Source organism: Macaca mulatta, chromosome 5, assembly GCF_049350105.2.
Source record: "Macaca mulatta isolate MMU2019108-1 chromosome 5, T2T-MMU8v2.0, whole genome shotgun sequence".
NCBI lineage: Eukaryota > Metazoa > Chordata > Mammalia > Primates > Cercopithecidae > Macaca > Macaca mulatta.
Window position 1 is genome coordinate 55293616 of NC_133410.1, and position 27427 is coordinate 55321042.

Consider the following 27427-nt stretch of genomic DNA (forward strand, 5'->3'; position numbering starts at 1 on the left):
CGGAGTCTTGCTCTGTAGCCCCGGCTGGAGTGCAGTGGCCGGATCTCAGCTCACTGCAAGCTCCGCCTCCCGGGTTTAGGCCATTCTCCTGCCTCAGCCTCCGGAGTAGCTGGGACTACAGGCGCCCGCCACCTCGCCCGGCTAGTTTTTTGTATTTTTAGTAGAGACGGGGTTTCACGGTGTTAGCCAGGATGGTCTCGATCTCCTGACCTCGTGATCCGCCCGTCTCGGCCTCCCAAAGTGCTGGGATTACAGGCTTGAGCCACCGCGCCCGGCCTCTTTCTTTTCTTTCTTTTCTTTCTTTCTTTCTTTCTTTCTTTCTTTCTTTCTTTCTTTCTTTCTTTCTTTCTTTCTTTCTCTTTCTTTCTTTTCTTTCTTTCTTTCACTTTCTTTCTTTCCTTCTTTCTTCTTTCTTCTTTTTCTTTCTCTTTTTTTTTTTTTTTTTTGACAGTATCTCACTCTGTCACCCAGGCTGGAGTGCAGTGGCACAATCTCACTGCAACCTCTGCTTCCTGGGTTCAAGTGATTCTCCCACCTCACCCTCCCAAGCAGGTGAGACTACAGCACCCCCCCACCACCACGTCCAGCTAATTTTTAAATTTTTAATAGAGACAGGATTTCACCATGTTGACCAGTCTGGTCTCAAACTCCTGACCTCAAGTGATCTGCCTGCCTTGGCCTCCCAAAGTGCTGGGATTATGGGTGTGAGCCACTGCTCTCGGCCCCTATTTCTTATCATTCTGGAAAAAACTTTTAGTGAAAGTATTAATTTGGAGATAGGATTAGGACTAACAAATTGCCATTTAGGTGTTTGCATATTAATAGAAACTTAAACTGCATGAATAGTTTTTTTTTTTTTTTTTTTTTTTTTTTTTTTTTTTTTTTTGAGATAGAGTCTTGCTCTGTCACCCAGGCTGGAGTGCAGTGATGCCATCTCAGCTCACTGCATCCTCCACCTCCTGGGTTCAAGTGCTTCTCCTGCATCAGCCTCCTGAGTAGCTGGGATTACAGGCACTCGCCACCAAGCCCTGCTAATTTTTTGTATTTTTAGAAGACACGGGGTTTCACCATGTTGGCCAGGCTGGTCTTGAACTCCTGACCTCAGGTGATCCTCCCACCTTGGCCTCCTAATGTGCTAGGAGTACAGGCGTGAGCTACCATGCCCAGCTGAATACTTTTTTTTTTCCTAGTCTTTCAGCAGTATTATATATGCTGGCCCTTTAACTGACACAGGAGTTGCTAGACTCAGAGGATAAGCATGGCTGGAGCTGCCTGAGTGTGAGTTGATGACATTACAGTCTTGGTCCTTAAAGCTGAGTCCTGGGACCTGGAAACTCATTAGAAATGCAAATTCCCTGAAACCCTACTCCATCAAGTGATTCTGATGCACCTTAAAGTTTGAGAACCACTGATTTAAGAGGAGCTACAATGGAGAAGGCAGAGATGGTCATGCTTAAAAGGCCAGTGCCCTGGGAGCCCTCTCAGATTTACAAATCCAAAGTAATGAGCTTTCCGCAAGAGAGAAGATAGGACGGTGTTGTGCATTCTGTTCTGCATAGTAATTCCTGACTCCCATTCAGACTTCACCACAATAAACAAATCCCATGTTACCTTGAAAAATTCTGAGATTAGCATGAAATGAGTGGAAAATATTTATTGTTATTTGTGCCAGACATTGCATAATGCACTTTACATACGTGACCTATGTCATGCTTACCAACCAGCTGTAAATTATTTATGATTGCCTCTATTTTGCAGATAGAGAGACAGGCTCAGAGGGACTCAGTAAGTTCTACGAGTTGTATTCTAGGCAACTAGGAAGTAATAGGGCTAGATTTGTAGCCAGAAGAAAATGAGTAACAGATGATGTTTTACATGTAGGCTTTAATTGTTTAAATCATTCAGGATTTAACTTCTTTGATTTCAGGATGGTAACTTTAACAAATGCACTTTTATCATTTTTATCATTTTTCTAGTTGTATCAACAGCCCTATTACCACCATTTATACTAGAAACATGTCATGGCATATGATAAAACTATTTTTTCCCCCAAAGGATGAGTTTTCTTGGAAGGAAATATTAGATGATGCTGTCAGAATCCGGGTTTATGGTTATCCAGAAAAAGAATTCAGAAAGGTCTTTTAATAAAACTTGCATTATTCTGAATACACAGAACTTTACAGGTTAGTAAAAAGCAAATTTTCCTATAGCACCCTGATCAAAAGAACAATTTAACAGCCAAAAAAAAAATTTTAAAGCAAAGTTATTGAGATATATTTCGAACATATGGTAAAATGTGAAGGAAAAACTAACTGATTACATGATTGTGGCTGTTAAATACATAGTTGCTGTTACAGTGATGTGTTGGAGCTGGGTTATACCAGCATGTGAAAGCCAACTCCTGAATTTTCAGTTCACAGCCAGTATTAAATTATTACAAGTTAAATAAATACAGTTGAATAAATTATGTTAAAAACAAAGGTAATAGGTACTCAAAATTAACCACTTCCTAATTATTTCACTACATCTTATTATTGTTGATGCTTTCCAGGTTATGTTTATTGCATCCATGTGGTGACAATAGTGCATAAAGTTGTACTTCTGTGCATCTCTTCCCAACTCCACATTCAGTGAAATCATTCTAGTGGGTTGCATTCAGCCATGGTGGGAGTATATACAACACAAAAACTAGGAAATACTATAAACTGAGCCTCCCTTTACCCCAAAGGTCAGTTGGGAAGCATTTATCAGCACATCACTCTTTATAATAACAAACAAATTTGAAATTGAGACAAGATTTCAGTTCAGGTATTTAATTGTGATTTACACTAGAGAAGTGGAACCAAATGGCACTGAATTTAAGGACTGTATAAGAGTTTGGATAGAAAGAGACAGCATACTCAAAGGGTCTGAAAAAAGAGTCAAATAAAGGAGCTATTTACAAACGCATGGGCAGAGTTTGCCTAGGTATCCACAGGGATGATATAGTCTCCAAGGACTAGGGACAGGATGAAATTATGACTACCTCTAGCCTTGCATGGGCAAGGGAAGGAAGTGGTTTCATCAGAACCCACGAGACCTGTGGCCAGGGAGGGATGCAGCCACCCCAGAATTACAAGGCAGAAGGAAGCAGGGAGGAGGCGAAACACACATCATCTTGTCTCTCATCAGTCGTTCCACTTGGCCAACCTCAACCAGAAGCCGAGAGGCAATGGGGCCTTGAAGAAGCAGTTGATAAAATGTCGGTTTCCCAGTGCACAGGGCAGGGCAGATTCAGTGTGCAGCAAACAGAATCAGCAGCACAGGGACTCTTGGGAGTTGCTAGTATCCAACACTGGTTCATTTTTGAAGCATTCCTTAGTGGGATGTTTAAAGGAGATAGCTTGATACTAGTTTTTAACAATTTATGAAAATTATTCCAGAGACTGAAATTTGAATAACTTCTATCACTTGCTGAGTAGTCTTGGAACTGAGATATCTTGATGCTAGTTTTTTTAACAATTTATGAAAATTATTCCAGAGACTGACATTCTAATAACTTTTATAACTTGCTGAGTACTCTTGGAACTTGGCCTTAAACCAAGATGAGCCTAGGGATAAAATTCTGCTAGCTTTTTTAGAGACGGTTGCAGCATAGGTCTATTTTGTTGTATCAATCAAGTGATGTAACTTTTCATGACAAGCATTAAATTTAGGATATAGGAGCTTGGGACCATTCTAAATGAACATCAAGTTGTGTTTGTGAAGGCCTTCAAAGATTTGAAATTCTGACATTCATATGAAACTTTCAAAGGAAATTATCCAGGACAACTATGTCTTATGGGGTTGTTATGAAGACTGAATGAGGTACAGAATATAAGGGAGTCATTGTTCTTGATTGGAGCATTGCCAGATATGCCCAATATATCATTTGATATAGTCCCTATAACAATTCCGGGGCATTAGCTACTCTCAGTGCACAGGGTTCTAGTTAAGAGTTCTCTGTGGCTCATTTGGGGACAGAATCTCTATTACAGATTGTGGTATCTTAATATTAGGTTGAGACATACAAAACTATTGATATTGGACTATTTTCAACCTATCAAATCATCAATTTCAGGTAGCTGAACCTAATAACACATTCCAAATATAGTCTCCTTCCACCACTCCCAGTACATTTCTTCAAAAGCAGTCTATGAGACATTTTAAATTCTAAATGGGAACTCATTTTCTGCCACTATTCCTCCAGATCCCTAAATTTTATGGCCATGACATTTCCAGTCTCAGAAGCATTTTTATAGACAATCCTAACAATTCTTACATTGGTTCCTAGTAGTTTCTCTGCACTCTAGAGAAATGAACTCCAGGGCAGAGAGGCTGCTTTAAGGCAATGGATAATCACAGGAAATGGTGAGGACTGGAAGTTTACATTAAGCTCCTGGCAGCATCTCAGCAACTTCCAGGATTGGTTGTGGCATCCCTTCCCCAGATTTTCTATAAACATGCTTTCTCAACTCTTGCTGAGTTTGCAAATGTGCCAACAGAGCCCTGCTGGTCACTGTTATTGGCAGTTACTTGTTTTATCAGAAGGGAAAGGCACACAAATGCACAGGCTTGCAGAATGCAAAGACCAACTGGGTACAGTTCCATTTTGACTCTGATTTTTCCCTTCATGAGCCTGTAAACTCGTTTGGAGCTTTGGTCTTTTCCGGGGTCGGTGATGTATGCTCAAATATTTGCATGTGCACAGAAGGACATAAGCCACCCTCATACTATATCACGTCTCTTTAGAAGTTTTGATAATAAATATAAACATCCAAACATCATCTTATTATATGGCACATGGAAATTTTAATTATTCTTCTTTGTCTCAGAATTTCAACTGATTGCCAAAGAAGACCTATGATAATCTGGGAACATATAATTTATTCAGCATCTTACTCTGAACACAGTTAATGAGTGTCTCAGATTCACCCTCATTAGAAGGGTTTTCTCCAAAAGACTGCTTCAAATTTTAGAATGAATTTTGCCATCTTAATAGCAATGTCTATATTAATAAGAGACATAATCTAAAAAGAACATAGGAAAACAAACAAAAAAACAACCAGACTGTCATTTATTAATACAAATTTATATAGTGGCATACACTATTGGAGAAATCAGAAATTCATAACACACAAATTCATATTGGAAATACAAAAATCATTTGAGAGTCAAGAAATCAGGTTGACAGCACCACAAATGTTTACTCAGTCTGAGCAGGTGTATAGTATCCAAGAATAACAAATACCTATAGCAGACTGAGACTGAATATCGTAAGACTGTGCAAACACATTCCAACACTATTTCCCACCCAACAATAGAATCTGCAGGAGTCCTCTAGGAGGCCTGGGGTACAATAAAAGGGCAGCGAGGCAGAAAAAATGGTGCAGACCATTCTTTCTTTTAACCTTCACAGCCAGCATATAATAGCAAGTAGCAACCACTGAGAGTTGTTTGTTCCTTCTCCGTTGAAGGCAAGATATAAAAGGTTAGTAAAACACACACAAGGCATTAGTGAGCAAATCAGAGAAATTGAAAGCAGAGCTTTGACTGAAATATAATCCACATTAGTCAGCAAATTACTTGATTCCTATGATGAAGTATGAAACAAACCAAATGAATAATTCTACATCAAAGGGGTATAGCTCATCTCCACGTCTCTTAACACTATTTAACAAGTGTGCATCCACTAGAGAAGTACTGGCATTCAATAACATACATGTAGAAAGGGGGGGCAGAAATACTGCAAGGGCTTTCCTTTCACACACAGTTTCGTATCTCACTCTTGCCCTTGTCATTTCAAACCTTGTACGTGGCAGTTGCTGGGAGCACTCTGGGGCTCAGTCTTTAGTCCTTCCCACTCTAGCTTCCTTCTGCCACCTCTGCACTCTTCCCATGCAATGTCCTATTCAGCAGTAATGGAAGGGGTGTGCAAGAAGAATATTTGGGCAAATGGAAAGTTGCTGCTTTAATGTGTAAGCATTCTGGCACTTGGAGCAGTTACACAGTTACAAATAATGGACCAAATGAAAATTCCCTCTACAAATTAGCCTTCACTCTCTAGGTTGTTCTGGAGATTCTGTGCCCTGCCTGATCAGCTCTCCAGCCATGAGATACCAATTGTGGGTGTCCATGAGGCTGATTTAGGAGTTCTGCCCTGAATTGCCCAACCTGGTCTTAAGTAGCATCTCACCAGTCAGGAGTTTCAGACTCTGGGCTCACTCCAATTCATTCTCTCCTGAAAACCTGACACTCATTTCAGAATGCTAAATCAGATTTTCTTCGAAATCTCCTGTTCTGGATGCCAGTTCATAATCTCATCTCCTGCTGATACATTATTATGAATTTTCTGTTCATGCTTCCTTAGGACCACTGCCAGAGTCATGCCTTTGTAAAGCGGTGTCTCTTTGCTCCAAGTAAAAGATTATCTCATAATCCAAGTAGAGAAGATAATTGTTTTCCTCTCTCCTCCCTTGTGATATTGCCACCATACTCTCTCACTTTCCCTTCCTAAATTTTTTCCCCTATCATTCACCCATGACACTATTCATTCATTCATTCAACAAATATTTCTGGAGTGCTTGTTACACGCAAGGCACTGCTGAAGAATGAAAGGCGTGGCTCACAAAGGTCCTACTTTCAAGGATCTTGGAGTCTCACAGAGCTGCCTAGAACCTTTCACAGTTCATCCTTTCTAGCTTTTCGTAGCGAAATGTTACGAGTTTGGAATGTTCTCAAAGAGCTTGAGTCATTCTCATACATATGTTACACAATGTGAAGGCTCCGTTATTTGCTTGGTGACTGTGGTGTGCCATGCATCAGAAGAGGACATGTCTTTTACTCTTGAATAATGAAATTGTGCCTCCAATTCAAAACAACATGGCATGCATGCTTATGTTTCTGCCAATAAGGCAGAAACAAGAGAAACAAAAGCAAGCTGTGTGTAGCCTACACAAAATAGTTAAGCTGAGGCTTGAACACTAAATTATTTTAGAGCCATGTATTCATGGCCTTGTCATGTGCTGATATGGTAAAAATAATTGCCTGAGCTACCAGAAAAGAACCCCTCAAAGAGAAATCCCTGAAATACTGCACCAGGAACAGTGCCTCTGTCTGCTGTGTCTCACCCAGCAAGGAGAACCAGCATGTATCTCTTAAGTCTGATTTCACCCCAACCTTGGCTTTCTCCTAATTTGCCTTATTCAAATGAATCACTTACTCTCCAGAAGCACTAACACAATAAAAACCCATAGCTAGCAAAGCACATGGATTGTCTATTACGGGACTGGGCAAAGCCTGGAGTAGCAGGAAAGTGTGGTGGGTTTTCTTTAAAGCATTTATGGCAATGTTGAATTAAAAGGCCATAGTACATTTATCTGTTTTGCAGCATCCTTGGTCAGGGAGGGATGTCTCAGTGCCACATAAACCACTGGGAACAAAGACACCTCCCTGGGGTGAAGGGTATCACAAATGTGCTCTGATACACTTGCCAGGCCCCTCCTTAACTCGGGTTTCAGTCTCCCACTTTGTAGGAGGGAGTTCTCTGTGCCTGAGGAGACGGAGGCTCCCATGGTTTTCAGAGGATTCTACTTAAGCACATTGAAATCCCCAGATAAAAAGGGCTCTGGAAAAGCAAAGTACAATTAGAGGCCAAGGAGCATACGCTGTCAAGTGGAAATCATGAGCAAATATATGTGTTGTGTTGATTAGTAGAATTTTTAATGGAATCTGGGTGTCAGCAGTTCATACGCTGCTGTCTGGGGGCTGAGGAAAAGCCCTGTAGGAGAAAGCTGGGACTGGGGGAGGGAACCAAAGGCCCTGTACCTACTTCTTCTCTCTGAGATCTGCCATGGTACACTACCCAGTCCTCTCTTCTCAATCTGCTAACCTAATTGTTCGACTCCTGTCCTGATACTAAAGTATTTGTTTTCTAAGACCAGCCTTAAAGAGCTGTGTACAGCTGTTGACACTATCACAGGGATCTATGGAAATCACTCTAGTACTCTGGGGTCTCAGTGGTTCTTCATTGAATGAGGTAGCTCAGCTGTGAGTTGATGCATGTGATGTGTGCCGTCTGCCACTCAAAGCTATAGTTTTCCCTTTTTTATCTGTGAGATTATAAAAATACCAGTATTTCCCCCCATTTTATAAAAATGATTTTAGAAAAAAATACACACAGGTCTCCTCCATTAAACTTCTGTTCCATCTTGTAAATTGTTGTGAACTCTGACCTCTAGATTCAGTCTTTTTACTTTAGCACCTTTGAACATGTAAGCCGCCTCCGGCTCGCTCAGGATGTTGACGTTCCGCACAGTGCAGTACTGTCTATTCAAGTTCTTCTCCACCCGGTCCGGGTGCCTCTTGGGCACTTCTACCTTAGTATTCAGAGGATATTCCTCCAAAATGTCCTCTGTGGGCTTCTTCTTCCTCTGTTTCTGGCATTTCCTGTTGATGAAACAAGCCACCAAAAACACCAGAAGTAGAAGCATGATCGCAGCCAGAGCACTGCCAATGGACGCCCCAGTCTGTGATAGGGACGCAGCTACCGCTGGCTCTTGCATCTCCAGATTCAGGGACTTCATATTGGTGCCATTCTTGACTTGGTCTCCTTCATTGTCATAAATGAGGGAATCATCAAGGGTCAGCCGGCCACTGGGCTCCACCAGGTCCCTTCGGTTGCGTCTGAGTGGAGCTGTGAGAGAGCGCTGGACCCGGGGCCCTGAGATGGTGTCGGGGCCAATGATGTAGATGACCTGGAGATACCACTGGTGTCCTGCTTCCACCTGCAGGGGGACAAACCAAACATGTCGTTCTTGCCCACAGAACACCTCTGAAGAAAGGAAATGGAAGGATAATTGCCACTATATGCCTTGATAGATAACTGATTTCCAGAAAAGCATTAGCAATGGTTGGTGTTTACTAATACATAGAGAACTGAACCAAATATGGGTTATATTTTATTTCCAAATTAAGATGATCTTGAGTCAGCTATTCACATTCTTTTTTTTTTTTGTTTCCCTATGTGTACACGGAATAGCCTAAGGAATTATCTTTCATGGTCTCTTTCGCTAAGTGAAGGTTTATATTTGTCTGTCTTTATTGATAGCAGTGAAATAATAGCATTAAAAACTACATTTATTTATAGTGACCTTCAATTATGTTATGTCAATTTACTATTTATTGGTGAACTTCAGCGAAAATGGAGTCATTGGACAAAATATTCACTAAACATACACTGTGTGCAGAGTACACAGATACGTGACAAACATTTTCTAAACACTTTCTGGATCAGGCTATATCATCAAGTATTTTATCTCCCCCTCATCTTTCTCCATTAAACCCTTCGTGGTTTTGAAATAACTTCTGAAGTGTGATAATAGTTCTGAAGGGTCACAGATTAATATTTGGAGGCAGAAAAAAAGTGAAATTTGATCTTGAAAGTTCATGTTCATTGCTGAGACTTAAAGTATTTTTGTTTATCAAATAGTAGTAATTCTTGCCATTCTAAATTGCTGTATTGTATTATGATTTTGTTAAATGTTTTTCATATGTCTGTGAAAATCAGCTGGTCTAGCATAGAACCAAAAAGGGATGCAATATAAAAGAACTTAGGAAAAACTGGAGTGTCACATGCAGCCATGATGTGCACAGTGACAAGTGACTATATGCAAATTAAATAATTGTATCATTGTTTTGGTCTACTGGGGATACATGTGAAAATTTTGGTTGGGTGATAAGCTTAACAATAATAAGAAAAGATCTGCCAGCAAGAATGGCAGAATGATGAAGAATCCAGAGATGTTGCAGTTCTCCTCCTTTTTTTTTTTCAAACTTTAAAGTAGACTTGATCTTAAGCTTCTGTTCTTCTCACCAAACTCACCTTATAGAGTGCATCTACTTTTAGAGTAAATCCATCCACACCTGGCATGCTACTGACCACATGGAAATCAGGCAACTCAGAGGCAAAGTGAGCCTCAAAAGGCACATCATGGAAGTACTTATCAGTTACCTCTGGCTGATTGCGGTCCTAGGATTTCAGAAAAAAGAAAAGCAAGATTTAGAAAGATGGTTCCACTATATTGGTAGGTGGCAGTGACTGGGAAGAGAAAAGTACTCATCACTCCTGGCTTTAGGTTGGGTTGGGAGAGTGTGTGTTGCAAAGCCCTCTCCTTAAGTCAGTGGCTGCCTGATATGCTTTGGCTGTGTCCCCACCAAATCTCATCTTGAATTATAGTTCCTATAATCTGCATGTGTCATGGGAGGGACCCGGTGGCAAGTAATTGAATCATGGGGGCAGTTACCTCCATGGTGTTCTTGTGATAGTGAGTGAGTTTTCATGAGATCTGATGGTTTTTTAAGAGGCTTTTTCCCCTTTGCTCGCACTTCTCCTTGCTGCCGCCATGTGAAGAAGGACATATTTGCTTCTCCTTCTGCTATGATTGTAAGTCTCCTGAGGCCTCCCCAGCCATGCTGAACTGTGAGTCAATGAAACCTCTTTCCTTTATAAATTACCCAGTTTCAGGCATGTCGTTGTTAGCAGCGTGAGAACAGACTAATACACTACCTCCGGGAACCCACTGTCCTTTTCAAAAAGGACATGCAGTGGCTTTTGTGATCTCCAAATGCAAAAAGTGGGCTATTCTAGCCCAATAATTCTCAAGTTATTTGGTCTCAGGACCCTTTACACACTTAAAAATCAAGGACCCCAGAGAGTTTTTATGTGTCTTACATCTATCAACATTTACTGTGTTAAAAATTAAACCTGAAAAAATTCTAAGTGTTTACTTATTAATTCATTTTAAACTGACAAGAAACTCGTTACATGTTAAGTAAGATATTTTTTAGTGAAAATACCTAAATTCATTCCCTCCCCCAATAAAGAGAGCTGGCAATGTTTTACATTTTTGTAATCTCAGGGAAAAAACTGGATTCTCATAACTGCTTCTGAATTCAATCAGTTGTGATATGCAGTTTTGTCTAAAGTGTATGAAGAAAATCTGGCCTCATAAAGCTATGCAGTTAATAGCTTTTTCAAATAATTATGGCTTTTTTTTTTTTTTTTGAGACAGGGTCTCGTTTTGTTGCCCAGGCTGGAGTGCAGTGGTGCAGTCTTGGCTCACTGCATCCTTGACCTCCCAGGCTCAAGTGATTTCTCACCTCAGCCTCCCAAGTAGCTGTGACTACAAGTGCATGCCACCAAGCCCAGTTAATTTTCAAATCTTTTTTTATAGATATGGGGTCTCCTTATGTTTCTCAGGCTTGTCTTAAACTCCTAAGCTTAAGTGATTCTCCCACCTCAGCCTCCCAAAGTGTTGAGATTACAGGCATGAGCCACCCACACCCTGCCTCTTTTTTGATACTAAATCAAAACTTGGTGAGTGGTTATTTTTTAAAGATTCATTACAATGTGGAATCTGAAGTTGTATTGATAAACTTTTTAAACTCTCTAAACTCGTGAGGGAATAAGTATGAAAAAAAAAAGCATCATCATATTATTTTGAAAGTAATTTTGACTCTGTAGACTCCCTGAAAGAATATGGGGACACTCCAGGTCTCTGAACCATACTCTGAGAAACACTGGCCTGGAGTTTCCTCTTCCTAGAACGTCAATAGAAGCTTGTCTTGTTACCCACCATAACCACCACATATATACTAGTATTTAGCTGATCTGAAAGAAACAACAACACAAACATATATAGAGAGGAAACTATCAAGAGTGGGCTCTATCTACTTTAGGGAGAAGTCATAGCTGAGGAAATCTGCTCAAGTGTCTGCTTTTTCACACTAATAGTGAGAATACTTAGCATACCAACAGTAGGAATCTGTGTTTTAGGTGTTTGTTTGGCTGAATGCATCCATACTGGGGCCCCTCATTGTAGATTGTCCCTGTGGGATCAAAGAAAGGGACATAGCCATCCTTGCCCGTACAAAGATAGACTTTCTCCAGCTGGAGTTTGTAAGCAGAATTAAGGTTTTGTTCTGGATTCCAAAGTACTCGGCCATAAAGGATTTGACCTGAAAAGATTGAAAGGCATTAATTAGGTCAGACTTTAAGATGAAAGAAAAACAAATGTCAAGGGTTGAAATGGTTAAACATGCTCCCTTAGAGTGAAAAGCACCTTTCTATGAAGAGCTCCATGATTCCATGTGCCCCTAAAATACTCATTTATTCATTTATTGCTTCTTTTTTATTCTTTTCTTTTTCTCTCTGAGTTTTCTTGCTAGGGAACATTTGTTGCTTCTTTTTTTTTTTTTTTTTTTTTTCCAATAAGCATTAATTAAGCATTTAAGGGAAACAAAGTATTCTGTTATGCATAGGGTATACCAAGGTGTGTGAGATGCAGTTGAGAGGGTGGAAACAAACACAAAGTAATTGATTGAAATAACTCACATTTATCAAACTTATACTATTTGCCAGGTACTATACCAAGTCCTCTCATGCAATAACTCATGTAGTGCTCACAATTTTGCAGATGAGAAACTTGGCACTGAGTGGGGCTAAGTGATTTGCTGAAAGTCACAAAGCAAGCAAATGGTGAGGGTGGGATTCCAAGTCAAGGTACTATGCTCTCAAACCAAACCACCACAATACCCTATTAATCACCCAAATGCTATACTGTTACATTTTATAATAGAGGAAGGTATGTCATATTAAGAGAGCATGAAACCAAGTACAGAAATCTGCCTAGGGAATGGTATGGAAGGATTTCAAGACAGTTGATATTTGAGCAGTATCCTGAAACACACGTAGGCATTTGTCAGACAGTGCATTTGGGGTGGGAGTGAGAAGCAGGAGAGAACATTCTAGGCAAAAAAAAAAAAAAAAAAAAAAAAAAAAAGTCCATGTACAAATTACTGAATGCTTCAAGGGTATAAGTCCTGGTGTAGGCATTATTTCCTATGTGTTGGTTATGGCACCAAGCTCTTTACATGCAACTAACTTACTTAATCCTACCAAGAGCCCAAAATATAGCTTCAATTATTATTCCCATTTTAGTAACTTATTCAAGGTTTCACAGCAATGATTTGGCGGTAGGAGGATTTTGGAATTAGCACAAATCCAGCTAATTCCAAATGCTCATCCCAAACATTTACTATGTGGTGCTAAGTAAGTCAGTGTGACAAGAGTGGAGGATGTATAGAAGCTCTGGCAGGAGAGGCTCCTGGGGAGATAGACAAACCGTGCTGAGGAGGCTGGACTCAAATATATAAGTAACAAGAAACACTGGAGGGTTTTAAGCAAAAACATAATAACACACTTGGGCCTTAGAAACATGGCGAATGGGTCAAGGACAAAGAGATTTCAGTCACAGAGACCTGGTAGGGGCTATTTTAATCCTCTAGTTAGAGATAGGCATCTAAAATATAGCTGTGAGGCAAGAGGATGAACTCAAGAAATGTCTAGGAATCAGATTCCACTCATCTTAATGATAGATGGGATGTGGGATGTAGGAAGGGGAAGTTGAGGATAACCCTGAGATTTTTGGTTGGGGCACACAGGAGGATGGTGATGCAGTCAGTAGGGTAGCAGATGTGGGAGGACCATGCTTGGAAGGAGACAAGTGCAGTCTCAGGCATCTCTAGGTGTCTGAAAGACATGCTGCTTGGAGAGCTTCGGTAGTTTCATATCTGCATATGGAAACATAGAAATGAAGCTCGGAGAGATCCAGGATGAGGTCAAATCAAGTGGCCGCAGAACAGTAGGAGTATAAGAAGTTCAGGGTAAAGGGATGGCCCAAGCCATGGGGATGACCAGAGGCAGCACTCAGAGTAAGAATAGAATGAGCCAAGCATGGAACCTGGGGACACTAACACGGAAGGGGCAGAGGATGAAGGCCAGGGACAGGACAGTGAGAAGGAGTCATCTGAGAGGCAAGATGGTGTCAGATGAAGCTGATGGAAAGGAAACCCAACAGGAAAAAAGTGCTAGAATGCATCGATTTGGTGTCATTGACAAGAGAAAGATAGGATAGAATCCAGCCTGCGGCAAATGGATGGAGAAGTGACCATGAAGTGAGCCATTTCCAGCAGAGAAAGCATGATGGAGAACATACATGTTTGGCATTCCTTTGAGACTGGGAGGCAATGGGGTTGGAGAGTTGAGAAAATAACTGACCCAGAGTTAGACGATGTGCTAGAATCTGATCGGAAATTCCAGTCTTCTTGCTACTCAGACCATTGCTTTTCCATGACATCACACTGCCAATCATTATAGTGCCAAGATGTGATTTGATTTTGAAACAGCATGAAATGGGCCTGTTCCTTGATTCTATCCTGGCTGTCCTGGAACCAACCCTGGGGGATCTTTACTGGGGAGCTGACTGAGAGCTTATGAGCAGAGATGCCCGTCCAGCAACTTACCAAAAGCTTCTCATATCCAGGCAGAGCCTCCTTCTGCAGGTGGAGGAAGCAACTTACCTTTTGAAAAGGCTCCTTTGTAATCCATTTCTGCCAGTGACATATCAGATGTATTGGGATCCATTAGGAACACCTTCTCATTATTGCAGAGCTGAAATTCAGTGTTAAGTGAATACACAACTGGCACAGGGCGGTTGGTCTGCTGGAATGCAATGGGTATCAGGAATCTAAACACAAGGAGAAACAAGAGCTCTTTGAGAGCAGGGTCAGCGTTGCATATGTCATTTGAGTCACCCTCCCTTCCCCACCTTCCTCAGGATTGTACACAGAGATTTGTTGTGGGCACTAAATATTCACAGAATAAAGGGATGTGTATGGTAAAAGGACTTTATTTGGTTGTTATTTCTTTTGAACAGAAATAATTAATCTTAAAAAATAATTAATTAGTCTTTAGACTCTGGTATCCTTTGCTTTTTTTGGCCCTTTCACTCTGGGGGCTCCCAGAATTGCTCTTTGACTTCTAAAGTACTCCCTGCTTTGGAGCGCAGCTAGATTTCTTCCCAGAGCTGCATGCTCTGAGGTTTTGACTCTTTCGACCTGATCAAAATTTTATTTATCCATGTCTCACTTTCGGGACTTGCTAAGCTATACTCTCTTGCCTTGTTCTGTGTGCCTACCTCCCCAGCCTTCTTCCTGAGCCCCTTCCTTCCGTGTCTCCTTCTGGCAGATAAGGGCTCCCCAAGGCTCAGTTCTGGGACCTTCTTGCCTTGCTCTGTGTGCCTACCTCCCCAGCCTTCTTCCTGAGCCCTTTCCTTCTGTGTCAGGTAAGGGCTCCCCAAGGCTCAGTTCTGGGATCCTTATTGTTCTCCCTCAATAACTTCACCCAAGATGATCTCAGCCTTGTCATCGAGTGCATTTGCCATCTCAAAGGTAGTAATGCCAAATTTAACTATCTAATCCAGATTTCTCCTCTAAGCTCCAGAAACACATAGCTGGCTGTCGAATGGTAGCTCTACATGGCTGTCAGATAACCCAAACACAGTATGCTCTTCCTTCTAGTGTTAGTATCTCAGCAAAAGGCAACAAAAGAGGTGCCAGCCCCTTAACTGGTCTCCCTGAAGCCACTATTAGTTCCTTCTAGACTATTCTACATGCCTCGGTGGATGAGCCAGTGTCATTTTCAAAAACTCAAATTTGCTTAATATCCTTCAGTGGTTTCCCACATCCCTTAGAGGGAAGTATGACCTATAAAGCTCTGGCCTCTACCTATTTCTCCAGCCTCATCTCCTGCTACTCTTCCCCTTCCCTCCCTTTCTGGGATCTAGCCAGACTGGCCTTCTTTCAGTCTCCTGACCAGCTCTCTACTCCATGATCTCTAGTGCCTCAGGGCTGATTTATTCAGCAAATATTCACTGAGTATATATTATATAATAGACATTGTTCTAGTAATAGGAATTCATCTGTGGACAAAACAGAAAAATATGATCTCAGGATTCTAAGGAAGATAGTAAGCAAAATAAATAAAAAATAATATAGCATGCTAAAAGGTAACAGGTGATAAGGAGAAAAATTAGGCAGAGAAAGGATAATGCTAGAAAGAGGTTCAGCTGGAAATTCTAAATAATATGGTCATGGGTATAAATTGGTGCAGTCATTATGTAAAACAGTATGGAGCATCCTCAAAAAATTAAAAATAGAACTAGGACATGACCCAGCAATCGTTATTCCTGGTATACACCCAAACAAGGGGAAATCAGCATCTTGTAGAGATATCTGCACTCCTATGTTCATCGTAATATTATTCACAATAGTTAAGATTTGGAAACAACCAGTGTCCATCAATGGATTAATCAATAAAGAAAATGTGGTGTATTTTCTTTATTGTGGTGTGAAATAGTCAGTCTTAAAAAAAATAAGGACATCTTGCCATTTGTGACAACATGGATGAACCTAGAGAACATTATACTATGTGAAATAAGCCAGACACAGAAAAATACTGCACAATTTCACTTATATATGGAATCAAAAAAGCTGGATTCAGGCAGGAGCAAAAAATTCCAAAAGCCAGATACATAGAAACAAAGAGAACAGTGGCTACCAGGGGTGACAAGGATGGGGATATGGGGAAATGTAAGTCAAAAGGTACAAAGTTGCAATAATATTATGTACTGGACATTTCCTAAGAGAGTAGATTTCAGATACTCTTACACACACACACACATGTGCATGCAGGTAACTATGTGAGGAGATGGGTATGTTAAGTTTTTTGACTGTAGTAATCATTTCACTATGTGTATCAAAACGCAATGTTTTACACCTTAAATATATACCATAAAGAGAGAGAAAGGAAGAAACTCAGTCATGGAAGGCCTCAGTGAGAGGAAAACACCCAAAGGCTTGAAGCAGGCAATGGAGTAAGACATGTGGCTATGTGGAGAGGAAGCCCTCCAGGAAGAGGAAATGGCAAAGACAAAAGGTCTGGGGTAAGAGTGTGCACAATACATTAGAGGAACGGCCAGTTGGCCAGGGTGGCTGGAGAACAGTGAGGGAGATAAGATCACAGAGGTAACTTGGGACCAGATCCCATAAAGCCTTACCGGTACTGTCAGGACTTTAGGGTTTATTTAAACTGTGGAGTGTTTTGAAAAAGTGAGTGGGGTTTGCTGTGTTAAGAAGAGACTGCAGGGTGGCTGCAGGGGACTTTGTTAAGAGGCTATTTCACTAATTTAGACAAGTGATGATAATGGTTCTGACCAGCGCTTTTGTCAGGTGGGCAGTGAAAATACTTGGATTTTTAATATATTTTAAAGGGGAGGCCTAAAATCCTAGATGACAGTGCCAGAATAAGAGAAGTTTCAAGGATATTGTTAACATTTCGGTGTAAGTACCTAGAACAGAGAGGCTAACAAAGTTTTTCTGTAAACAGCCAGATAGTAAATATTTTAGACTTTGTCGGCCACATGGAGTACATGCACAGATACATGCTGGTAGGTCTGATGCACAGATATAAGTATGATGATAGACGCTTGCATAAGTTCTCTTCTGATTTCCTCTGTTTCTTCACTCCAACAGGACAGAAAGGTCACCAGGTGAAGGTGACAACAGGGGAGAAGCATCAAGTTTGTGGGAAGAAATGAAATAGGCAAGAGGAAGAAAAGGCGTACGATAAAATACAACAGCCCTTCATGCTAACAACTCTCAATAAACTAGGTATTGGTGAAACATATGTCAAAATAATAAGAGCTACTTGTGACAAACCCATAGCCAATATGATACTGAATGGGCAAAAGCTGGAAGCATTCCCTTTGAAAACCAGCACAAGACAAGGATGCCACTTCTCACCACTCCTATTCAACAGAGTATTGGAAGTTCTGGCCAGGGCAATCAGGCAAGGGAAAGAAATAAAGGGTATTCAAATAGGAAGAGGGGAAATCAAATTGTCTCTGTTTGCAGATGACATGATTGTATATTTAGAAAACCTCACAATCTCAGCACAAAATCTCCTTAAGCTGATAAGCAACTTCTGCAAAGTCTCAGGATACAAAATCAGTGTGCAAAAGTCACAAGCATTCCTAGACACAAATAATAGACAAACAGAGAGCCAAATCATCAGTGAACTCCCATTCACAACTGCTACAAAGAGAATAAAATACCTAGGAATCCAACTTACAAGGGATGTGAAGGACCTCTTTAAGGAGAACTACAAACCACTGCTCAAGGAACACCAACAAATGGAAAAATATTCCATGCTCATGGATAGGAAGAATCAATATTGTGAAAATGGCCATAGTGCCCAAAGTAATTTACAGATTCAATACTCTTCCCATCAAGCTACAACTGACTTTCTTCACAGAATTAGAAAAAAACTACTTTAAATTTCATATGGAACCATAAAAGAGCCCGTATAGTCAAGAAAATCCTACGCAAAAAGAACAAAGTTGGAGGCATCACGCTACCTGACTTGAAACTATACTACAAGGCTACAGTAACTGAAACAGCATAGTACTGGTACCAAAACAGATATATAGACCAATGGAACAGAGCAAAGGCCTCAGAAATAAAACCACACATCTACAACCATCTGATCTTTGACAAACTTGACAAAAACAAGCAATGGATTCTTTATTTAATAAATAGTGTTGGGAAAACTGGCTAGCCATATGCAGAAAACTGAAACTGGACCACTTCCTTACTTACACCTTATACAAAAATTAACTTAAGATGGATTAAACACTTAAACGTAAGACCTAAAACCATAAAAACCCTAGAAGAAAACCTAGCCAATACCATTCAGGACACAGGCATGGGCAAGGAATTCATGACTAAAACACCAGAAGTAATGACAACAAAAGTCAAAATTGACAAGTGGGATCTAACTAAACTAAAGACCTTCTGCACAGCAAAATAAACTATCATGAGAGTGAACAAGCAATCTGTAGAATGGGAGAAAATGTTTGCAATCTATCCATCTGACAAAGGGCTAATATCCAGAATCTACAAGGAACTTAAAGAAATTTACAAGAAAAAAACAACTCCATCAAAAAGTGGGCAAAGGATATGAACAGACACTTCTCAAAAGAAAACATTTATACCATTTTGCGCCAGTTAGAATGGTGATCATTAAAAAGTCAGGAAATAACAGATGCTGGAGAGGATGTAGAGAAATGGGAATGCTTTTACGCTGATGGTGGGAGTGTAAATTAGTTCAACCATTGTGGAAGACAGGGTGGTGATTCCCAAGAATCTAGAACCAGAAATATCATTTGACCCAGCAATCCCATTACGGGGTATATACTCAAAGGATTATAAATCATTCTACTAGAAAGACACATGCACACGTATGTTTATTGCAGCACTAATCACAACAGCAAAGACTTGGAAGCAACCCAAATGCCCAGCAATGATAGACTGGATAAAGAAACTGTGGCACATATACACCATGGAATACTATGCATCCATAAAAACGGATGAGTTCATGCCCTTTGCAGGGACATGGATGAAGCTGGAAACCATGATTCTCAGCAAACTAACACAGGAACAGAAAACTAAACACCGCATCTTCTCTCTCATAAGTGGGAGTTGAACAATGAGAACACATGGACACAGGGAGGGAGACATCACACACTGGGGCCTGTGAGGAGGTGGGGTGTTAGGGGAGGGGTAGCATTAGGAGAAATACCTAATATAGATGACGGGTTGAGGGGTGCAGCAAACCACCATGGCACATGTATACCTATGTAAGAAACCTGAATGTTCTGCACATATATCCCAGAACTTAAAGTATAATAATTATCTTTTTTTTTTTAAAAAAAAGAAAAAGCATACAAAAATAGGTGAGAGGAATGAGATAATGTATGAATGAGGGAACCATTGTATTACACTTTTCTTGGAAGTCCTAAGGACCAATTTGAGATGAGTGATAATGAATTCTACAGCTTTCTGGCCTTGGCATTCCTAGACACACTGCCAGAACAACCTCTCCTTTTTCCTCTCCTCCTTAGGTTTCAACTGAATCACCGCTTTCTCTAGAAAGCTTTCCCTCTTTCTCTTACCTCCAAGGATAGTTAGGTCCCTTGTCATCTCTTCCTGTTACACTTTGTGCTTTTCTCTCACAGTGTTTAGCACGGTCTGAAATTTTATTTAAATGTGTGACTGACTGATTGAAGTCCGCTTTACCCACTGCAGGTTCCACGGTCCATCTCACCATTGCCTACTCAGTGCTAGCCAAGCTCCTGACACATATATATGTCAAAGAGTGGTGAATGAGTGACATTTTGATTTTTTACCCTTCCAACAGAGTCCATCTGCCCATTCCCTACTTTCTGTTGAAGGTACCCCAGTGGTAGATTTGAGTGGGTTGGGCTGTTGGAAGAACTTGGAGCCCTCATAACCCTGTTTCAACAGCTTTGAGATAACCATGAGCTGTATCACATGCTCATTTTCCTGACTCAGGGAAACAGATTTTTCTTGTTGATGCTGATATTACTAGAATCCATCATAGTGCCAGGCACATGAGAAAACATTATAGGAATAAATAATGAACATGAGATTATTTTATTATTTATAAGGTTAAAATATATGACAGGCCTCCCCAAAATAGTCACAATATGAGACACAATTATTTTGTATTAAGTCCAATTTCCCTGTATCAGTCTTGATTTTGTATGTGTGTTGTAATTCTATTGCATACATATGGAGCCATATAGGGGATCCAAGGTTAGGCCTGGGGGAAAGTCACCCTGGGAATACTGGGGCATCTGCAAGTAATAATCTCCCTGATGTAAGGCAAGGACCCCCAACTCCGAAGCCTCAGTATCCTCAACAACATTCTTCCTCTGCCACCTCCCACATTTATGCCACACAGGGCCTGAGGACAGCATTGGTGTCCTCCTTGATCCCTTTAGCCAGTTTCAAGTCATTGTTCCTCTCTCCCTTTAAAAAATCCAGAACCTACCCTGGAGAAACTCTTCTTACACATGTGTACCAAGAGATATATATAAGAATTTTCTTCTCTGGGAGGCCGAGACGGGCGGATAACAAGGTCAGGAGAACAAGACCATCCTGGCTAACCTGGTGAAACCCCGTCTCTACTAAAAAATCCAAAAAACTAGCCGGGCGTGGTGGCGGGCACCTATAGTCCCAGCTGCTCAGGAGGCTGAGGCAGGAGAATGGCGTGAACCCGAAAGGCAGAGCTTGCAGTGAGCCGAGATCTGGCCACTGCACTCCAGCCTGGGTGACAGAGCGAGACTCCGTCTCAAAAAAAAAAAAAGAATTTTCTTTATAATAGAAAGTCAAAGGGAGTGGTTAAATACATCGTGGAATTTTCCTACAATGAACACCTTAATGCAGTGAGCAACAAACTACAGTTACATGAATCAATACAAATGAATCAACAAATGATTCACTGAGTTAAAAAAAAAGAGTAGCAGAGAGAATTCATGCAGTATGAAACTTACATACAGTAGTTCCCTTCTCATCCATGGGTTTGCTTTCCTCAGTTTCAGTTACCCAAGGCCTACCATAGTCCAAAAACATTAAACAAAAAAATTCCAGAAATAAACAATTCATAAGTTTTAAATTATGCACCATTTTTACTAGCATGATGGAATCTTGTGCCTTTCTGCTCCATCCTGCCTGGAACATGAATCGTCCCTTTGTTCAGCATCTCCACATTGTATATGCTACCCACCTGTCAGTCACTTAGTAGCTGTCTTGGTTAGCAGACTGAAAAAACATTGCACATACAGTGTTTGCTATTACGTGTGGTTTCAGGCATCCACTGGGGCTCTTGGAACATATACTCCAATGATAAGGGGGGACTATTGCCTAGAGTTCAAAAACTTGCAAAACCATGTAGAAGTATACATGAGGTATAAACATAAACCAAACCAATGAATAATAAATACAAATATCAGGTTAATGGTGACCCTAGTAGGGAAGAGAGAGGGAGTATGATTGGGTAGGGGCATTGAGGGTATTGAAGGAGTACTGTAATGTTCTGTTCCTTGAGTTTCTTAAGGTGGGTGGTGGATCTGCTATATGATATATATATATAGACTTCTGAGTATCTGAAATATTGCATAATTTTTAAAAATTTAAATGAATTAAAATTCTCCAGCATATCCCATCAGATTATTTTCCCATTGTTCTCTCTTACTGCAGCCAACTACCATTTTTCTGGTCACCTTCCTTCCTTCATTTGGCTAACTATGGTGCTACCTGGCATTGTTACTGCCATGAATCTTTGGGACTTAAACATCCACTCAGATGAACTACCGACTACCCAAGACTCCCAGTTCCTTGACTCCCTCACCTCCAAACAGCTTGTTCACTACCCTGCTACAGCTACCTACTCTTCATAGTCCCATTATGCACCAGCGCCAAAAATCTCATTTCCAACACCTTGCTCTCTACCACCTTATGTCTTTCCAGCTCCTCTCTTCTTTTCCTCCTACTCCTTAATTGTTCAACCACACCAGGACCTCCCGACCACATTAGCAGAATGCACGGGAAAGGGAGCATGTGCACTCTCATGGTGGGAATGGACATACATAGTTACATGTTCACAAACACGCTGGAAGACAATTCGGCAGTTTCTTAAAAGTTAAACATACATCTGTCATATGATCCAGTCACTCCATTTTTAGGTATTTACATAAGAAAACAGAAAGCACATGTTTATATAAAGTTCATACATACAGGTTCATAGAAGCTTTATTTATCATAGCCCCAAACTGGACACAACTGAAATGTTCATCAGTTGATCACTGATAAACAAACTGTAGTACATCCATACCAGGAAGTACAACCCAGCAATGACAGGAACAATTACTGATACACCCAACACAGATGAGTCAAAATAATCATGGTGAGTGAGATGAGCCAGAGAGAGAGAATCCACACTGTATGATGTCATTTATAAAAAAACTCTAGAAAATGCAAACTCATCTATAGTGGCAGAAAACAGATCGTGGTTATCTGCAGAAAGGGAAGGGATGATGCGAGGGAGGAACTACAAAGGCGCACGAGGAATCTTTTTGGAAATGGATATGTTCCCTATCTTGTCACTATGTTGACTGTGGTGATACAAGTGTATACACAGGTAAGAATTTACTGAATTGTATAGTTTAAATATGTACAGTTTTATGTCGATAATATGACAATTTAAAGGCAGTTCCACACTGCCTGATCTGCGGCTAGCTGTAACCCTCTAGTATATTTACTCTTTTCCACTGTCTGAGATGGCCCTGTTTCTTTGCTCCTCTCTTCTCAAACCTCGACATTCTTCACTTTCAGCAGATGTAGGGCTTTTCATTTCACAGGGAGAATAGTTTCAATCAGATATCCACGTTGTCATCCTTACCCTCCCAGTCTCCCAATTCTCCTCTCACCTGCTTCCATTGATTCTCTGCCTGCCTCTTCAGTGGATGAACTCTCTGTGCTTCCAGCTATGGCCAGCCCTTCCCTCATGCCCCGGATCTACTCCCCTGCTTTACTCAAGGACCTGGCTCTGCAAGCTTTCCCTCTATCCCCTGCATCATCACATTTCCCCTCAACTGGATTATTCCCACCAGCATACAAGTATCCCAAAATAAAGCAAATAAAACCTGCTGTTTATTTGACTCCTCATCTGTTTCGAGTTATTGCCCCTTTGCTCTGGCATCCTCTATAGAAACTCCGCAAGCACTGTTTATCCCTGCTGTCTCTACTTTCTCACCTCTCTCTCAAGCTCACCCCAATTAGGCTTGTATCCCCTTTGGTCCACCAAACCTGCTCTTGGCGGAGTCCACCAATGACCTCAGTACTGCCAAATCCAATAGCCAATTCTCAGTCTTTTATTTAAAAGCCACATATAGTCTTCTCTTAATGTTAATGTCAGATTCTGTCTTGGGCATTTTATCTCAGCAATGTTTTCTCTATACTTTGCACAGCTCCTAGAAAGGTGACTCTAGACTATAAACTGCCTGAGAGCACAGATTACTTTCAATCCTCTGCTCTGGTGTAGTGCTATCACTTCAACACCTCAACCAGAGCAAAACACATGAGAACTGAATAAATACGAATGAATGAATGAATGAATATACAGCGCAACACAGTCTCAGGTCTGAGGTGAATATGGGCTGATGTACGGTTGAGTATCATTATTCATGATTGTTATGCTCTATACAGTCTCCACAAACAATGAATTAGTGGATATTGAGCCATAGCTACTAGAAGAAATATAGGGTTAGGTTCCTATGAGCCTCTGTTCACAACATTTATATCAACCAATTAACATATAACCTTGTTTTATGTCTGTTTCTGTGTAAAGACCCCTTATTTAATATATATTGTTGATTCATTTATATCAAACTCATGGTTATCATAAGGCACATTACAACCTTCTGATGCTTAGAAATACTAGAAAGTACTTCGGCATTATACTTGGGAGCCATTCTAAATGTAGAAATCATCAACAAAAGGCACAAAAATGCAAAAACCATGGCACTAAATAGACAGTACACAGGACGCTTGTTTGTAGCATGAGAGCCACAACAAGAAGGCAGAGTATCACCAGCTGGGGATGTGTGTGTTTGACTTCAGCTGGGGATGTGTGTGTTAAGTGACTCAAATGTTTGGCCACTCTGCTGTGCATGTCCATGAATGACTATGAAAGCGCCATATTGATTTGGGGGTTACAAATAAATTTTAGTGAGTAGGAGAATTCACAAATAAGGAATCAACACATAACGAGGATTGACTATATTTTCCTACCTTTCCGGGGCATGTGCAGTGCAGGCCAAAGGCTTCTCTCCTGGGTCAACCCATGGCTGTGTGGGCTGCACTGTGCAAGGGATCAGGTAGATGGTGTACTCTCCCGAGTAGTCCTTCCTGGAAACATGCAGAGCAGACTGTGATCATAGGGAACAACTGATAGGTTGCTGGCTTACCCAGAAAGATATGGCCTTCACTAAACAGTTTTCAGGTGGTATTTGTGTCCAGCATCTAAGAACCTTACAAGTCTGCAAACACCATTTTTGGGAACTCATCTCCAATTATCCTAACCTTCAGAGGTGTTAAATAGAGCTACTTTCAAGTATTCAGGTCCTTCTCATGAGGAAAGCTAAGAAAGGCACACTACATATGAAAACGTAGAAGGCTCAGGTGATGACAGAACAGAATTGGTCATTTCCTCTGGATTTCATGAGACTTGTTTGACAATTTCTGTTTAGTGTTTCTTGTTGACAGATACCCTATTCAATGCATTCCCAAATGCAAAAGCTTTCATTTCTGAAGACGTGACAGTGTCAGGTGCTACTGTGACACAGGAGGAAGCAAATGCCTCAGGATTCCAGGACACCACTCCAGAGCATATGGAAGCAGCACCCTGCAGAACGCCCCTGCACCCGTTTCACTCGCACTCAATTTGGAGGTTCCCCTTTCAAACTCTATAGCCTCATCCCTTTATAAAGTCGAAGAACAAGATCACTTCTCATTAGAGACCACTCATGGGGACTTGGGGACTTCCCTGTTTATGCGGGGCCCAGGATTCTCCAGTTCATGACTCTGTGAGCAGGAAGCCTTTGGACCTCTCTCCTACTTCTTCTCCCACACTTCTCACTGGGTGGCAGCTCCAGCCCTGTCAGGTGGCCTGGAAGGCAGCCAAGCATTCAGAAGCTTCAGGAACCTTCTTCAAGGGCCTTGGGAGTCTGTCATCCATTGAATGGAGAGAGCAGGGCTGTGAATCTTCATTATAACTGTTTGTGAGGGATCTGTGAACAGTTCTCATAAATACTGTGCTTGTTTTGACCATTTTGGGATACTTATCTATTTATTAGTAAAGTGACAGCAAAGATTTGGTTAAAAACAATAATAAAACTTTTATGTCACATTCTGGGGTCAGTGTAGTGGACTGGCACAGGCTGGAAACTGGGAACCAGTAGAACCTCAGCTTGCCTCTGCCATGGCTGTATGATTTTAACAAACCATGCAGACTTTCAGGGAGTAAGCTCCTTCTACTCTTCTTTCTTTCTCTGCTGTTTACTCTCCTATTTTCTAAGCTCCTTCCTAATCTAAAAGTCTGTATGTCTGCAGTTTTCTATCAAATCTTGGATCAGCAGGAAATGAGACTTTGTATACCATATTTAAATTACATGGAAACTGACATCTATAATGTGGATAGAATATTCAAATAGGCAGAACAATCCATGCCTGGCCAGATCGTGTCTAGCTCTACTCAAACCCTGTAGGGGCTCTCCTTGCACTAGAGAGTAGAAGCCAGAGGCCGAACACTGGTTTATAGGGCCCCACCCCGTGACCCTACCCTGACTTCTTACTTCTTTAGCATTATTGCCTATTACTCTCTTCCCTGCTCACTTCATGCCAACCATATGGGCATCCTTGTTCTCCAAGCATGCCCAAATGTTGCCATTTTAGGAACTTTACCAGGAACCCTGTTCTCCATGTTTCTGCATAGCCAACTCCCTCACCTCCTTCAAGTCTTTGCTCAAATAAGGTCTACTGGGAACATTCTAATTAAAATTATAATGTCTCTCCATTCCCGCTTCCCCTTACCCTGTTCCATACCTTTCATTTTCCCATAGTGCATATCACCTTCTGACATATGTTATACTTTGCTTATTGTGTGTACTGCTTTGTGTCTCCTTACTTTAAGTCCTATACTTAGGGATCTTTATTTTGTTTACCAATATATTCAAGGTACCTAGAACCTTCTCTGACACACAGTAAACATTCCATAAATACTTGTTGAACAAGCGAATGCAAGACAAATAGCATAGCCTCCCAAGCCTTCGGTCCTACTTTTCCCCATTCCTAAATACTACTTAGGTCCATTTCCTCACTATCCCTTCAAACATGCCAAACACAGTCTTAGGTACATATCTTTAATCCTGCAGCTCTTTTCATCTCCTTACTAGAATCTAAGCATTTCCCATATCACAACATGGACCATAAGTTGTCTCACCTCTTTCAGGAATCCTTATACAACTCCCCAGCCTCTGGCTCTCTCTTCCCTGAACTATGGTCTTCATATTACCCTGTATCTCGCACAGTGTGCTTAGCATGGAGTGCTTGGTGGGGTTCTTCATTTTGTCATTTATCTATGCATTTTGTCTCTTCACCTCAAAGGTAAGCTGCTAAAAGGTGCTTGCTCAGAACCTACCACATGCTAAAACCTGTGGTTCTGGGGATTTAAGATGAATCATATGTGCCTTCTACTCTGGAGAAGCTCATAATCCAGTGAAAATCTGGGACCAGCAGATAGACCATCATAAGATAATGAGATGTGTTATAGCAGAAGCTGCAACAGAGTAGGAACCAGGAGGAGGGAGCTGCTAGTACTGTATGGGAAGTCAGGGAACCTGTCACAAAGGGGTCAGTATTTGAGCTGGGCTCGGTCTCAGAGGAGTTAGTTATACAAGGGGAAAAGAGGAAGAAGGCCTAAGGGAATTGCAAAAGCATGGAGGTATGGATGGGCTGGTGGGTTCAGGGATTGGTGAGATATTTAATGTGGCTAAAAGCCTGGGTTTGAGATAAAACTAGAGGGGAG

The 27427-nt window shown here is 41.0% G+C and overlaps 1 protein-coding gene across 1 annotated transcript in view; it reads right to left on the reverse strand.

Annotated features, from left to right (window-relative positions):
• Window positions 1–5077: 5077 nt before the first annotated feature.
• The window catches only part of FRAS1 (Fraser extracellular matrix complex subunit 1), a 449198-nt gene continuing 426848 nt past the window's right edge, over window positions 5078–27427 (reverse strand). The window contains exons 70-74 of the mRNA XM_015138463.3: window positions 24634–24750; window positions 14440–14606; window positions 11831–12036; window positions 9902–10048; window positions 5078–8804 (exon numbers count right to left, since the gene is read on the reverse strand). Coding sequence (XP_014993949.3) covers window positions 8211–8804; window positions 9902–10048; window positions 11831–12036; window positions 14440–14606; window positions 24634–24750 — 1231 coding nt within the window. The 3' untranslated portion in view covers window positions 5078–8210. The remainder of the gene's footprint in view (window positions 8805–9901; window positions 10049–11830; window positions 12037–14439; window positions 14607–24633; window positions 24751–27427) is intronic.